Below are 16,923 nucleotides of genomic sequence, written 5' to 3'. Positions count from 1 at the left end.
GCTATGCCTTAGGGGCATGGCATCATCAATCATGGTTTGTTATGTGAGAATGAATAACTCTCACGAGATCAGTGGTACTAGAAGAAATTCTTCGGAAGTACCGTAGCTTGGAGAAACTCATACAAAGATTCATTAGGGAGTGAATTTTTGGATTTTTTTTTACTTAGGATCTGTTCTTGGAATTAAAACCAAAGTATTTTCATGTGACCCGCTTCATAATACGGTTATCCTGGACTTCTAAACACCTAGAATTTACAAACTAAGAACTTGATGAGGACAACAACTAGAAAGTTGTTTGTGGGGGTGACAGATGATCTTCCATTTGTAGCAAAGACAGGTACGCAATAACTATATCTGAAATAACATGAATAAAACATTAATCCTCTCTGTAGAGTTGTCACAAATCATCAAAACTAATTAGAATGGAATGGAGATGCACTTCCAATCTACCACTAGTGAGGATAGCACTTTGTGGTTGTATGCCACGATGACATAGGTTGGATGCTCCTTCGTGGATCTTGCAACCGGAACCTTAATTAAGTGACCCTAGAACCTTCGTGGTTTGAATCCGTCATCAATGTGGAGTATGATAAACCCAACTATCCCAACCATAGGAAAAATCTTTGTCGAGCCCCCCTGTGTTTGTGTGCTCCTAACCTTTACTTTTTATATATGCAAATTGGTGTCTTTCATTGTTATACTCTTGTAGACTTGCTTGTGTAGGATGTTCGTGAGATACCGTAGAAAAGGTTAAAGTTACCAAAACCTTAAAGCACTGGCAGAACTACACGAGGGCAAAACATGGCCATAGCCTGTCCAGCCCAAGGGCAATTTTTTTGTGCATAAGCCTAGTCTACGGCAGACCATCAGCAAAGGCCACAAGCCCAAAACCGCATGAGTTGCCCATATACGCTCCCGATTTAGCAGCAAAGGTCCAGCGACCAGTGGCCACTGAGCACCGATGGGGCAGCTGGTCGCAACGAGTAGTAGCGACAAGCCCCCAGGCGAGCCATCCCCCATTCCCATGGTCATGCTACAGGGCACAAACAGCTAGCAGTGGGAAGCCAGTGACGAGCAACTGCAACTGCAAGTACTGACTATTGAAGTATGTAACTTGTATGGTTCAGATTAGTTTTTTTTTAAGTTATGAGTAAAGTCTATTGAAGAAGTATGGTTCAGAATGAAGTATGTAACTTGTATGGTTCAGTTTTTTTTTTCTATCAGAAAACTTATCACTAAAACCTATTGAAGAATTATGGTTTAGATTTTGAAAATTTATGTGTTCTCCTTTAGCATGGCCCGCCCAACAAATTCTTTGTAGCTCCACCACTGCTTAACAGTAAGAAAAGAGTCATTCATGTATTCTATTCACCTCTCTCCAGACATACTAATGATTGTACGCACATGTTTAGGCCTCTTTGGTTTGTAGGAATTCTATATGATAGGATTTTGAAAGAAAAAATTTCTTCGAAGACCTTTGGTTTGCAGAAATGATTCCTATTTCTATGTAGGATAGGAACTAATCCTTCATATATTTTTCAAAAAAAAGACATTAGCCTGGAAAAATTCCTATTATATGCATCGAATGACATTTATTTTCATACAAGAATTGAGATGCATGCGACCCCACTTCCCATAATTTTCTATTTTTATGATATTTCTACCTTACGAACCAAAGAATACCTTAAATTATAACACATGGTAGCACCAGTAGTAAACCCAAACATTCATGTTATAGAATATGTGTTTTTAGTATGCGTAGGAATTAGGATCATCTTTAGTTTTAGGTAATGTCCTTGCGAAAAGCCTGATTTTTTGTCAACCAAAAGGAAAAAGGAAAAAACGGATATCGTTGGGTTTGGTTTGAGCTAACAAGGCACGTGTGGTAGTAGACTACTACTACTTCCTCCGTCTCAGTTTACAAGTCCTATACGTATACCTAGGTTGCCAATTTGATCACCCTAATATAAACTATATAACACAAAAAATATAACTTTTGAAAATAGAACATCTGAAGTTTATATTGGTATATTTTTTTTAATATATGACTTGTATTAGGTTGGTCAAACTGACGACCTAGGAATACGCGCACGCTCTGTAAACTGAGAGTGAGGGAGTACTAGTAAATCGAGTTATCATCAATGCTCCATGTGCTGGATTAGCCAAAACTAATTAATAATCCCGCACGTTGTGTCCGCGAGAGAGTGCTCTGCGCGTGAAAGAGAGTGGCGTGCGTGTCCGCCTCGAATTTCTCCACGTTTTTCGCCTGGTCGTTACGCGGAGACGGAGACCACAGGCCAGCGCGTCCTTGTCCGGTGCGCGGGGCCCGCCTGCCAGCCGCACATGTGAGCCCGCGCTTATATATAAGGGCTCGAAGAGACAAGTGAGAGCACCTGGAGAAAGAGGGACAGAGCAACAGAACAGAGAAGAGCAGAAGCCAGCGACGAATCAGAGGGTAGAAGAAAGAAAGAAGACATGGACCCGGACATGGGCGAGAACTTCGCATACTACTGGGAGACGCAGCGCTACCTCGAGTCAGAGGAGCTCGTTGACAGGTACGTACGCCGCCTTCCGGCCATCCATCGCCATTGTTGAGGGATTTTGGAGGCGAGGGTGATTGAATTCATGGTACTTGGTTGCAGCATCTTCGTCGGGGCGACCGAAGACGCCATCTCGTACTACGACTCCAGCTCGCCGGACGGTTCCCACTCGTCCTCGACGCCGATGGGGGCGGCCATGCCAGGGGCGGGGATGGGGATGGGCGGCACTGGGGCGAACAAGAACATACTGATGGAACGCGACCGCCGCCGCAAGCTCAATGAGAAGCTCTATACGCTCCGGAGCGTCGTGCCCAACATCACCAAGGTGAGCGCAAGAATCTCAGCCGGCATTGCCGGAACACAGCAGCATCTCCATCGCCGGAGAGACGGTTTTAACGGCCAGTCCCTCGTCGTTGCAGATGGACAAGGCCTCGATCATCAAGGACGCGATCGAGTACATCCAGCAGCTGCAGGCAGAGGAGCGGCAGATGGAGGCGGAGGTGTCCGCGCTCGAGTCCGCCACCGGCGCGGAGGATGACTGCGACGGCGGCCTCTCCGTGGACCAGGTCTCCTCGGCGCAGAGGAAGAAGGTGAAGCGCGCGCTCTCGGTCTCGTCCATGAACGACGCGCTGCTCGCCGCGGCGGCGACGGTGGCCTCGCCGCCCGTGGAGGTCCTGGAGCTGCGCGTGTCGGAGGTGAGCGAGAAGGTGCTGGTGGTGAGCGTGACGTGCAGCAAGCAGCGCGACGCCATGACCAAGGTGTGCCGCGCGCTCGAGGAGCTCCGCCTCAGGGTCATCACCGCCAACATCACCTCCGTCTCCGGCTGCCTCATGCACACCCTCTTCGTCGAGGTACGTCGCCGCCGCCATCCACAATTCATGAGTAACAGTTCTTTCCCACGATTCTATCCGATCCGATGGCTCTGTTTCTGCTTCCGTTAGTTCACTTGGTTGAATTGATGATAAGATGACGTGGGCCGTGCTGACGTCACACACCCCTTCTTTTTACTAGTTGGTTGACTGGATTTGACTTTTACTCCAAAATCGGTAGACACTTTTAGTTTCCGCTTCCAAGTCGACAGTTTGTATATACATCAAAAAAGTTGTTCCTCTGTTCCATTTGCGGCGATCAACGCCACATCACTCGCAAGTCGCAAGAAACTCAAAAGGCTCCAGAAAAAGAAAATATCGCTTTCCCATCCCGGCATCTCCTCGATCCATATTTGGGCCACGCTCGATTTGCCGCTGGATCGGCGTCGCGCAACATAACCAATCAATCACATGGCAATCAATAAGCACGCGCGGCGTGGATGCCATCGCTCAGCTTGAGCACGATGGGGACATATCAATCGCCACGTGCTTTGGATGCCAATTGATCTCGAGAGAAACGCGGAAGCATCAACATCACGTGGTCGGGGCCTCGGGGGAGCCCTGGAGATCGATTTGCACGTGCTCAGTGCAAGAAGATGCTCCCTCCTGTCTACATCTATCCTCAGATTTTTTTTTTCTCTTTTTGTACTACTACAAGTGAAATAGGGCGGAAATGCTTCTCTTCCACACGTCACGCTTGATATTTTATTGCGGGTGATTCTTTTGTTGTACTAGTATATTGAGCACGAGCGCCACATGCTTTAAGCTAACTCCGTGCTGTATTATCGGTACTAGTTTTCAATCCGGATGAGATTTTGGATAATATTTGCTGTGCATGAGACAATATTAGCAGCCGTGACTGACTCGATCAATTTCCTTTTTTCAGGTAGATGAGATGGACCGCTTCGAGATGAAGGAGACGGTGGAGGCTGCTCTCTCGCAGCTTGACTCTACGGGGAGCCCGCCGCTTAGTTCGATGAGCTATTAGGGATCACTGCTACGGTCACTAGTCGCTGGTCACCTATTTTCACCTCACCTAGTCTCTCTTTTGCAAGGCCAATATTATATACGTATATACCTTATGTAATGTATGCCAGAATTTTGCCCCCTTTTTTGCAACACCCGTTTATATGTGTGGACGGAGGTGACTGCTTTTTTTAGTACGAGGCAATAACTCAAGGGATAGATAAATAGGCTAGGCGTGCTCTGGACCTCAACGTGTAAAGGTCTTCATGAGCATGGCATGATATGCTTCTGGACTATGACATATTTATAGTGATAAATAACAAGGTGATTACTTTATAGGAGCGTTTGTAAGAAATGTAGTGGCAATTTTCTTGCGGTTCTCTACGCAAAAAATAAAATAAAATAAAATAAAATAGTTCTTGGCGTTCGGTGGATCGCATGGTAGCAGGAAATATCATATGCCAAATGTGATAGATTCTATAATGGAAACATGTGTTTCTACAGCGTTATGAAGACATCCCTTAATTATCTTGATTTCCAGCGTCTCAATGACTTGTGGCAAATATTGATGTTTTTTGAATTTTGTTGTTGACGTGGAGCATACTGCATTTCAGTAGTGGCAACCGACCCCAGGTTTGGGCACATTTGTGAAGATTTTTTTGGGAGTGCTTAGATTAGAAAAAAACATTGTGTTTCTATAAACTCATCCTTTGTGGCTATTGCTGAAGTGATTCCCATGCTATTTCGTCATTATGCAGACCAATCTCTTCGATGGTACTACCTTCATCGAACAAAATAGTTGCTCGGTTGCGTTTTTTTAGTACACCAATTGCATGATGTCATTGAGCTAGCTAGGATTCCCAAATGTTGCTGGAACTGATTTTGACACCTACTCCCTCTAGTCCTATTAAGTTGTCATTTTAGGAACTAACATGATCTTCAAAGTATGGTGTTGAACACTATTTTTTAAATTAGTTTATTTGTGAAACCTTAAAAGCCATGTATAATGTGAAAACAATTTTTGAGGAAAAAAGAATCACACATACGATTTCAGTTATTACAGTAGAAATATATGTAAAGACGTTGGTAGTCAAAAATTCAAAAGTTTGACTCTAGTCCTGGTCGAAAACAATAACTTTTACATAACCAACAACAGGATCTGGTTCGCACATATTCTGCCTTCTTTCTGGTCATTTGTTCAAACTGGTCTAAAAGAAAAGTTAAGTTTGAGACATACTCAAATGCTTTGGTCTTGTTAGGGCATCTTCAATGCTGACCCGTAAACTGCATATCCATGGACCGAGGAACCTATCTATAGACATTGATACGAAAACCGGCCATCCAACCATATACCGCATATGTCCGCCTCTATTAACTTAAACAAACAACATTCCGCCAAACGCCGCAACCTTCCGCCAAACGCAAACGCATGTAAATCTAACTTCGACACTGCTAATTGTACTTCTCACCGGAACACTACTACTAACAAGGATTTCTGGCGCTAATAGCAAGCTCTAACTGTACTATTTATCTAGGTTCCGCCAAACATAGTGGCCAAACTAGTTTTGGAAATATGCTTTCGCCCCGCTTTATAGATAAAGCAAAGATCCATACACCCAACATCCAGATACGCCATAAAGGCAACGGCTGGGGCAACAGCACAATAATTCCCAAGGAGAAACTGAAGAGAAAACGAAAACAATGCCACCTAGTGGCGGTCGACGGGCGAAGCTAGGATGATGAAATCCGACGGGCCGAGTCCACGAGCGCATCCAACATGGTGTCTAGACGCGCACGGTCGTGCTGCCTAGTAAGTGGGTGTCATTACTGCAGAAAAGCAAGTAATTTGAAAAGAGAGTCAGATGCCTGCCTCGGGAACACCTTAGGGGTGTAAGCTGGGTCCCGTTTAATCCCGTTTAAAGTCCACTCATGGTATGATAGTTCAAAAGAGTTTTTGTTTTTTGAGGAAAATGAACTATCGAGCTAGCAAATATTAACTAGGTGGGACTTCCGGATGCCATTTATTTGCCGCTTACTTCCCTAGAACACCTTCTCAATAACCATTTTATTTCTTGTCGTCCAAAGAGTCCATGACATGGCCGCAAAGATCCGTCAGAATGTGCGGCGGTGTCGTCCTGACATGGTAGCCCTGGCCTGGACAAAGTCCACGAGATCCAGGGCCTCCCAGTCGGGCCCTAGTGCCTCACGGACGAACTGCCAAAACACTCGAGCCGCCGTGCACGAGAATATAATATGTGCCATAGTCTCAGGGACCCTGCATAAAGGGCAAAGTCCATCACCTGGGCCCTGTCGCTTGAGCACCTCGGTCCCCGAAGGGAGGCGATTTCTAAGAAGCTGCCAGACGAAGATCTTTATCTTCAAGGGCATGGGAGCCTTCCACAAGTTAGATAGCCAAGGGATAACGGGGAGGCGGCCTAGAGCCTTGTATGCGGATTTGACGGAAAACTCACCTAAAGGTGAGAGCCGCCATGATACAATGTCCGGATAGTCCGGCAACACTGGCGGCAGGGCTACCATCAGTCTCATCCATTCGGCATGCTCTGCCCTGCCAAAACATCCGGCAGAACCAGATATCCCACTGTCCCGAACGTGACACCTCGGAAAATAGAAGATGGTTCCGAGCATATAGAGAAAAGGGTAGGGAAGCCCACCTTGAGGGTCTCGGTACCCATCCATGGGTCTAACCAGCATTGGGTCCCGTCCCCATCACCTATAGTGAAGGAAATCCCAAGGCGTTGTCCTCCTTTATCTTTTGTATGGATTGCCAAAACTGGGAACCTCCCGGTCATGAGTACGCCAGGAGGGGTACACCTCTCAGATATTTTGCTAGAATCAGCCGTAACCACAGTCCTCCCTTGCCGCGCATGATCCGCCATATCCATCGCATCATAAGTGCAACATTCATGCGACGAGACGCCATAATTCCCAGCCCACCTTGGTCCTTGGGCCTGCAGATATCTGCCCACTTGACCATGTGATACTTCTGGCGGCCGTCTGCGGCCTGCCAAAAGAACCTCGCGAGTTCCTTATCGAAGGAGCCATGTGTTGGGAATCGTAGCATAATTTTGAAATTTTCCTACGCTCACCAAGATGCATCTATGGAGTATACTAGCAACGAGGGGAAGGGAGTGCATCTACATACCCTTGTAGATCGCGAGCGGAAGCGTTCCAATGAACGTGGATGACGGAGTCGTACTCGCCGTGATCCAAATCACCGATGACCGAGTGCCGAACGGACGGCACCTCCGCGTTCAACACACGTACGGTGCAGCGACGTCTCCTCCTTCTTGATCCAGCAAGGGGGAAGGAGAGGTTGATCGAGATCCAGCAGCACGACGGCGTGGTGGTGGATGTAGCGGGTCTCGTGCAGGGCTTCGCCGAGCTTCTACGAGAGAGAGAGAGAGAGAGAGGTGTTGCAGGGGAGGAGGGAGGCGCCCAAGGCTGTTGTTTGCTGCCCTCCCTCCCCCCTTTATATAGGCCCCTGGGGGGGGTGCGCCAGCCCCAAGAGATGGGATCTCAAGGGGGGCGGCGGCCACAAAGGGGGGAAGGGGTGCCCTGCCCCCCAAGGCAAGGGGGAACTCCCCCCTAGGGTTCCCAACCCTAGGCGCATGGGGGGAGGCCCAAGGGGGGCGCCCCAGCCCACTAGGGGCTGGTTCCCTTCCACTTTCAGCCCACGGGGCCCTCCGGGACAGGTGGCCCCACCCGGTGGACCCCCGGGACCCTTCCGGTGGTCCCGGTACAATACCGATAACCCCCGAAACTTTCCCGGTGGCCGAAACTGGACTTCCTATATATAATTCTTCACCTCCGGACCATTCCAGAACCTCTCGTGACGTCCGGGATCTCATCCGGGACTCCGAACAACTTTCGGGTTTCCGCATACATATATCTCTACAACCCTAGCGTCACCGGACCTTAAGTGTGTAGACCCTACGGGTTCGGGAGACATGCAGACATGACCGAGACGCCTCTCCGGTCAATAACCAACAGCGGGATCTGGATACCCATGTTGGCTCCCACATGTTCCACGATGATCTCATCGGACGAACCACGGTGTCGAGGATTCAATCAATCCCGTATACAATTCCCTTTGTCAAACGGTATGTTACTTGCCCGAGATTCGATCGTCGGTATCCCAATACCTTGTTCAATCTCGTTACCGGCAAGTCTCTTTACTCGTACCGCAATGCATGATCCCGTGACTAACGCCTTAGTCACATAGAGCTCAATATGATGATGCATTACCGAGTGGGCCTAGAGATACCTCTCCGTCACACGGAGTGACAAATCCCAGTCTCGATCCGTGCCAACCCAACAGACACTTTCGGAGATACCCGTAGTGCACCTTTATAGTCACCCAGTTACGTTGTGACGTTTGGCACACCCAAAGCACTCTTACGGTATCCGGTAGTTGCACGATCTCATGGTCTAAGGAAAAGATACTTGACATTGGAAAAGCTCTAGCAAACGAAACTACACGATCTTTTATGCTATGCTTAGGATTGGGTCTTGTCCATCACATCATTCTCCTAATGATGTGATCCCGTTATCAACGACATCCCATGTCCATAGTCAGGAAACCATGACTATCTGTTGATCAACGAGCTAGCCAACTAGAGGCTTACTAGGGACACGTTGTGGTCTATGTATTCACACATGTATTACGATTTCCGGATAATACAATTATAGCATGAATAATAGACTATTATCATGAACAAAGAAATATAATAATAACCATTTATTATTGCCTCTAGGGCATATTTCCAACAATCTCCCACTTGCACTAGAGTCAATAATCTAGTTACATTGTGATGAATCGAACACCCATTGCGTCCTGGTGTTGATCATGTTTTGCTCTAGGGAGAGGTTTAGTCAACGGATCTGCTACATTCAGATCCGTATGTACTTTACAAATATCTATGTCTCCATTTTGAACAATTTCACGAATGGAGTTGAAGCGACGCTTGATATGCCTGGTCTTCCTGTGAAACCTGGGCTCCTTCGCAAGGGCAATAGCTCCAGTGTTGTCACAGAAGAGAGTCATCGGGCCCGACGCATTGGGAATCACCCCTAGGTCGGTAATGAACTCCTTCATCCAGACTGCTTCCTGTGCTGCCATGTACTCCGCTTCACATGTAGATCCCGCCACGACGCTTTGCTTGCAACTGCACCAGCTTACTGCTCCTCCATTCAAAATATACACGTATCCGGTCTGTGACTTCGAGTCATCCAGATCTGTGTCGAAGCTAGCGTCGACGTAACCCTTTACGACGAGCTCTTCGTCACCTCCATAAACGAGAAACATATCCTTAGTCCTCTTCAGGTACTTCAGGATATTCTTGACCGCTGTCCAGTGTTCCTTGCCGGGATTACTTTGGTACCTGCCTACCAAACTTACGGCAAGGTTTACATCAGGTCTGGTACACAGCATGGCATACATAATAGACCCTATGGCCGAGGCATAGGGGATGACACTCATCTCTTCTATATCTTGTGCCGTGGTCGGGCATTGAGCCGTGCTCAATTGCACACCTTGCAATACAGGCAAGAACCCCTTCTTGGACTGATCCATATTGAACTTCTTCAATATCTTGTCAAGGTATGTACTCTGTGAAAGACCAATGAGGCGTCTTGATCTATCTCTATAGATCTTGATGCCTAATATATAAGCAGCTTCTCCAAGGTCCTTCATTGAAAAACACTTATTCAAATAGGCCTTTATACTCTCCAAGAATTCTATATCATTTCCCATCAATAGTATGTCATCCACATATAATATGAGAAATGCTACAGAGCTCCCACTCACTTTCTTGTAAACACAAGCTTCTCCATAAGTCTGTGTAAACCCAAACGCTTTGATCATTTCATCAAAGCGAATGTTCCAACTCCGAGATGCTTGCACCAGCCCATAGATTGAGCGCTGGAGCTTGCACACTTTGTTAGCATTCTTAGGATCGACAAAACCTTCCGGCTGCATCATATACAACTCTTCCTTAAGGAAGCCGTTAAGGAATGCCGTTTTGACGTCCATCTGCCATATCTCATAATCATAGTATGCGGCAATTGCTAACATGATTCGGATGGACTTTAGCTTCGCTACGGGTGAGAAAGTCTCATCGTAGTCAACCCCTTGAACTTGTCGATAACCCTTAGCGACAAGTCGAGCTTTGTAGATGGTCACATTACCATCTGCGTCCGTCTTCTTCTTAAAGATCCATTTGTTTTCTATGGCTCGCCGCTCATCGGGCAAGTCATCAAAGTCCATACTTTGTTTTCATACATGGATTCTATCTCGGATTTCATGGCTTCTAGCCATTTGTCGGAATCCGGGCCCGCCATCGCTTCTTCATAGTTCGAAGGTTCACCGTTGTCTAACAACATGATTTCCAGGACAGGGTTGCCGTACCACTCTGGTGCGGAACGTGTCCTTGTGGACCTACGAAGTTCAGCAACTTGATCTGAAGCTTCATGATCATCATCATTAACTTCCTCCCCAGTCGGTGTAGGCACCACAGGAACATTTCCCCGCGCTGCGCTACTTTCCGGTTCGGAAGGGGTGACTATCACCTCATCAAGTTCCACTTCCCTCCCACTCAATTCTTTCGAGAGAAACTCCTTCTCCAGAAAGGACCCGTTCTTGGCAACGAAGATCTTGCCTTCGGATCTGAGGTAGAAGGTATACCCAATAGTTTCCTTAGGGTATCCTATGAAGACGCATTTTTCCGATTTGGGTTCGAGCTTTTCAGGTTGAAGTTTCTTGACATAAGCATCGCATCCCCAAACTTTTAGAAACGACAGCTTAGGTTTCTTCCCAAACCATAATTCATACGGTGTCGTCTCAACGGATTTCGACGGAGCCCTATTTAAAGTGAATGCGGCAGTCTCTAAAGCATAACCCCAAAATGAGAGCGGTAAATCGGTAAGAGACATCATAGATCGCACCATATCCAATAGAGTGCGATTACGACGTTCGGACACACCATTTCTCTGAGGTGTTCCAGGCGGCGTGAGTTGTGAAACTATTCCACATTTCCTTAAGTGTGTACCAAATTCGTGACTCAAATATTCTCCACCATGATCTGATCGTAAGAATTTTATTTTTCTGTCACGTTGATTCTCGACTTCACTCTGAAATTCCTTGAACTTTTCAAAGGTGTCAGACTTGTGTTTCATTAGGTAGACATACCCATATCTACTTAAATCATCAGTGAGAGTGAGAACATAACGATATCCTCCGCGAGCCTCAACACTCATTGGACCACACACATCGGTATGTATGATTTCCAATAAGTTGGTTGCTCGCTCCATTGTTCCGGAGAACGGAGTCTTGGTCATCTTACCCATGAGGCATGGTTCGCACGTGTCAAATGATTCGTAATCAAGAGACTCCAAAAGTCCATCTGCATGGAGCTTCTTCATGCGCTTGACACCAATGTGACCAAGGCGGCAGTGCCACAAGTATGTGGGACTATCGTTATCAACTTTACATCTTTTGGTATTCACACTATGAACATGTGTAACATCACGTTCGAGATTCATCAAAAATAAACCATTGACCAGCGGGGCATAACCATAAAACATATCTCTCAAATAAATAGAACAACCATTATTCTCAATTTAAATGAGTAGCCATCTCGAATTAAACGAGATCCAGATACAATGTTCATGCTCAAAGCTGGCACTAAATAACAATTATTGAGGTTTAAAACTAATCCCGTGGGTAGATGCAGAGGTAGCGTGCCAACGGCGATCACATCGACCTTGGAACCATTCCCGACGCGCATCGTCACCTCGTCCTTTGCCAGTCTTCGTTTATTCCGTAGTTCCTGCTTTGAGTTACAAATATGAGCAACCGCATCGGTATCAAATACCCAGGAGCTACTACGAGTACTGGTAAGGTACACATCAATTACTTGTATATCACATATACCTTGGGTGTTGCCGGCCTTCTTCTTGTCCGCTAAATATTTGGGGCAGTTCCGCTTCCAGTGACCACTTCCCTTGCAATAAAAGCACTCAGTCTCGGGCTTGGGTCCATTCTTTGACTTCTTCCCGGTAACTGGTTTACCGGGCGCGGCAACTCCCTTGCCGTCCTTCTTGAAGTTCTTCTTACCCTTGCCCTTCTTGAACTTAGTGGTTTTATTCACCATCAACACTTGATGTTCTTTTCTGATCTCTACCTCAGCTGATTTCAGCATTGAATATACCTCGGGAATGGTCTTTTCCATCCCCTGCATATTGTAGTTCATCACAAAGCTCTTGTAGCTTGGTGGAAGCGACTGGAGGATTCTGTCAATGACCGCGTCATCCGGGAGATTAACTCCCAGCTGAGACAAGCGGTTGTGCAACCCAGACATTTGAGTATGTGCTCACTAACAGAACTGTTCTCCTCCATTTTACAGCTGAAGAACTTGTCGGAGACATCATATCTCTCGACCCGGGCATGAGCTTGAAAAACCAGTTTCAGCTCCTCGAACATCTCATATGCTCCATGTTTCTCAAAACGCTTTTGGAGACCCGGTTCTAAGCTGTAAAGCATGCCGCACTGAACGAGGGAGTAATCATCAGCACGCTGCTGCCAAGCGTTCATAACGTCTTGGTTCTCAGGGATTGGTGCTTCACCTAGCGATGCTTCTAAGACATAATCTTTCTTGGCTGCTATGAGGATGATCCTCAGATTCCGGACCCAGTCCGTATAGTTGCTGCCATCATCTTTCAGCTTGGTTTTCTCTAGGAACGCATTGAAATTGAGGACAACGTGGGCCATTTGATCTACAATACATAGTGTAAAGATTTAGACTAAGTTCATGATAATTAAGTTCATATAATCAAATTATTTAATGAACTCCCACTCAGATAGACATCCCTCTAGTCATCTAAGTGAAACATGATCCGAATTCAACTAGGCCGTGTCCGATCATCACGTGAGACGGACTAGTCAAGATCGGTGAACATCTCCATGTTGATCGTATCTTCTATACGACTCATGCTCGACCTTTCGGTCCTCCGTGTTCCGAGGCCATGTCTGTACATGCTAGGCTCGTCAAGTCAACCTAAGTGTATTGCGTGTGTTCCGAGGCCATGTTCTGTACATGCTAGGCTCGTCAACACCCGTTGTATTCGAACGTTAGAATCTATCACACCCGATCATCACGTGGTGCTTCGAAACAACGAACCTTCGCAACGGTGCATAGTTAGGGTGAACACTTTCTTGAAATTATTATAAGGGATCATCTTACTTACTACCGTCGTTCTAAGCAAATAAGATGCAAAATATGATAAACATCACATGCAATCAAATAGTGACATGATATGGCCAATATCATCATGCTCCTTTGATCTCCATCTTCGGGGCACCATGATCATCTTCGTCACCGGCATGACACCATGATCTCCATCATCATGATCTCCATCATTGTGTCTTCATGAAGTCGTCACGCCAACGAATACTTCTACTTCTATGGCTAACGCGTTTAGCAATAAAGTAAAGTAATTTACATGGCGTTTATTTAATGACACGCAGGTCATACAAAATAATAAAGATAACTCCTATGGCTCCTGCCGGTTGTCATACTCATTGACATGCAAGTCGTGATTCCTATTACAAGAATGTGATCAATCTCATACATCACATATATCATTCATCACATCTTCTGGCCATATCACATCACATAGCACTTGCTGCAAAAACAAGTTAGACGTCCTCTAATTGTTGTTGCAAGTTTTTACGTGGTTTGTAGGTTTCTAGCAAGAACGATTTCTTACCTACGTATGACCACAACGTGATTTGCCAATTTCTATTTACCCTTCATAAGGACCCTTTTCATCGAATCTGTTCCGACTAAAGTAGGAGAGACAGACACCCGCTAGCCACCTTATGCAACTAGTGCATGTCAGTCGGTGGAACCTGTCTCACGTAAGCGTACGTGTAAGGTCGGTCCGGGCCGCTTCATCCTACAATGCCGCCGAAACAAGAAACGACTAGTAGCGGCAAGAAGAATTGGCAAACTCAACGCCCACAACTGCTTTGTGTTCTACTCGTGCATAGTAACTACGCATAGGCCTGGCTCATGATGCCACTGTTGGGAATCGTAGCATAATTTTGAAATTTTCCTACGCTCACCAAGATGCATCTATGGAGTATACTAGCAACGAGGGGAAGGGAGTGCATCTACATACCCTTGTAGATCGCGAGCGGAAGCGTTCCAATGAACGTGGATGACGGAGTCGTACTCGCCGTGATCCAAATCACCGATGACCGAGTGCCGAACGGACGGCACCTCCGCGTTCAACACACGTACGGTGCAGCGACGTCTCCTCCTTCTTGATCCAGCAAGGGGGAAGGAGAGGTTGATCGAGATCCAGCAGCACGACGGCGTGGTGGTGGATGTAGCGGGTCTCGTGCAGGGCTTCGCCGAGCTTCTACGAGAGAGAGAGAGAGAGAGAGAGAGAGAGGTGTTGCAGGGGAGGAGGGAGGCGCCCAAGGCTGTTGTTTGCAGCCCTCCCTCCCCCCCTTTATATAGGCCCCTGGGGGGGGGGTGCGCCAGCCCCAAGAGATGGGATCTCAAGGGGGGCGGCGGCCACAAGGGGGGGAAGGGGTTGCCTTGCCCCCCAAGGCAAGGGGGAACTCCCCCCTAGGGTTCCCAACCCTAGGCGCATGGGGGGAGGCCCAAGGGGGGTGCCCCAGCCCACTAGGGGCTGGTTCCCTTCCACTTTCAGCCCACGGGGCCCTCCGGGACAGGTGGCCCCACCCGGTGGACCCCCGGGACCCTTCCGGTGGTCCCGGTACAATACCGATAACCCCCGAAACTTTCCCGGTGGCCGAAACTGAACTTCCTATATATAATTCTCCACCTCCGGACCATTCCGGAACCTCTCGTGACGTCCGGGATCTCATCCGGGACTCCGAACAACTTTCGGGTTTCCGTATACATATATCTCTACAACCCTAGCGTCACCGGACCTTAAGTGTGTAGACCCTAAGGGTTCGGTAGACATGCAGACATGACCGAGACGCCTCTCCGGTCAATAACCAACAGCGGGATCTGGATACCCATGTTGGCTCCCACATGTTCCACGATGATCTCATCGGATGAACCACGGTGTCGAGGATTCAATCAATCCCGTATACAATTCCCTTTGTCAAACGGTATGTTACTTGCCCGAGATTCGATCGTCGGTATCCCAATACCTTGTTCAATCTCGTTACCGGCAAGTCTCTTTACTCGTACCGCAATGCATGATCCCGTGACTAACGCCTTAGTCACATAGAGCTCATATGATGATGCATTACCGAGTGGGCCCAGAGATACCTCTCCGTCACACGGAGTGACAAATCCCAGTCTCGATCCGTGCCAACCCAACAGACACTTTCGGAGATACCCGTAGTGCACCTTTATAGTCACCCAGTTACGTTGTGACGTTTGGCACACCCAAAGCACTCCTACGGTATCCGGTAGTTGCACGATCTCATGGTCTAAGGAAAAGATACTTGACATTGGAAAAGCTCTAGCAAACGAAACTACACGATCTTTTATGCTATGCTTAGGATTGGGTCTTGTCCATCACATCATTCTCCTAATGATGTGATCCCGTTATCAACGACATCCCATGTCCATAGTCAGGAAACCATGACTATCTGTTGATCAACGAGCTAGCCAACTAGAGGCTTACTAGGGACACGTTGTGGTCTATGTATTCACACATGTATTACGATTTCCGGATAATACAATTATAGCATGAATAATAGACTATTATCATGAACAAAGAAATATAATAATAACCATTTATTATTGCCTCTAGGGCATATTTCCAACACCATGAACACCTTCTGGTAGGATATGATAGGTCTTTAGATCGGAGTAGGCTAGTAGATCCGGTGAACCTACCTTGTGCAGCAGTAGATGAACTCGAGCTGGAGGCCATCGTGGTGCTGGTGCGCACGGCGATGGCGGAGAGTGGGCAAGGTGGAGGTGGCGGCGATGTGTAGGCAGTGGCGGCGGCGGAGCTTCCCGTCACTGTCAGCGCTAGACCTAGATCGGGTCGGGGTTTTCGGTGGGGAGACTGGCAACGCGGTGAACCCCGTACCGCGTGCCGCCGGCCCCCACCTCTTTATGTAGCGCTGCATGACAGGGGCCCGTCAACCATATTGCGGTTGGGCGCCCCCGATCAGGGCGCGGATCAGGGGCCCGGTGGGCCGTTCGGCCCACACGGAAAGAGATCAACATAACATTCTCCCCCTTGATCTCAACTTTTACTTTTAACCTTATACTTTCTAGTTTATTTGTTTCATCGCATATTGGTACATAGAGCATGTTTCATCGTCACGGCTTAATTGCCGTTAGAATCATACAGCTACAACATACGTTATGTTCAGAAACAAATTCTGTTCCTTTTGGGCCTATCCAGGAATCATAAGGCTTTCCCTTAAACCCATGCCGGCTAAGTGTTCCTTGAACACATTGGGTGGTAAGCCTTTCGTTAGCGGATCCGCAAGCATATCCTTTGTCCTTATATGCTCGAGACTT

The 16,923-nt window shown here is 47.3% G+C and overlaps 1 protein-coding gene across 1 annotated transcript; it reads left to right on the top strand.

Annotated features, from left to right (window-relative positions):
• Window positions 1-2,379: 2,379 nt before the first annotated feature.
• Window positions 2,380-4,711, top strand: LOC123053034 (transcription factor BHLH6). Its single transcript, XM_044476409.1, has 4 exons — window positions 2,380-2,555; window positions 2,643-2,865; window positions 2,960-3,391; window positions 4,296-4,711. Exons 1-4 carry the CDS (start codon window positions 2,476-2,478, stop codon window positions 4,395-4,397), a joined length of 837 nt encoding a protein of 278 aa, XP_044332344.1. The 5' UTR covers window positions 2,380-2,475; the 3' UTR covers window positions 4,398-4,711.
• Window positions 4,712-16,923: the final 12,212 nt, after the last annotated feature.

The sequence above is a fragment of the Triticum aestivum genome, chromosome 2D (genome assembly GCF_018294505.1).
Source record: "Triticum aestivum cultivar Chinese Spring chromosome 2D, IWGSC CS RefSeq v2.1, whole genome shotgun sequence".
Lineage (NCBI taxonomy): Eukaryota > Viridiplantae > Streptophyta > Magnoliopsida > Poales > Poaceae > Triticum > Triticum aestivum.
Note: the sequence above shows the minus strand (reverse complement) of the source record. Positions and strands in the feature narration are given on the sequence as shown.

Coding starts and splice junctions, on each gene's coding strand:
- LOC123053034 (XM_044476409.1), top strand. CDS start 2,476: ATGGACCCGGACATGGGCGAGAACTTCGCATACTACTGGGAGACGCAG. Junction 2,556..2,642: donor TCAGAGGAGCTCGTTGACAG/GTACGTACGCCG, acceptor ACTTGGTTGCAG/CATCTTCGTCGGGGCGACCG. Junction 2,866..2,959: donor TCGTGCCCAACATCACCAAG/GTGAGCGCAAGA, acceptor TCGTCGTTGCAG/ATGGACAAGGCCTCGATCAT.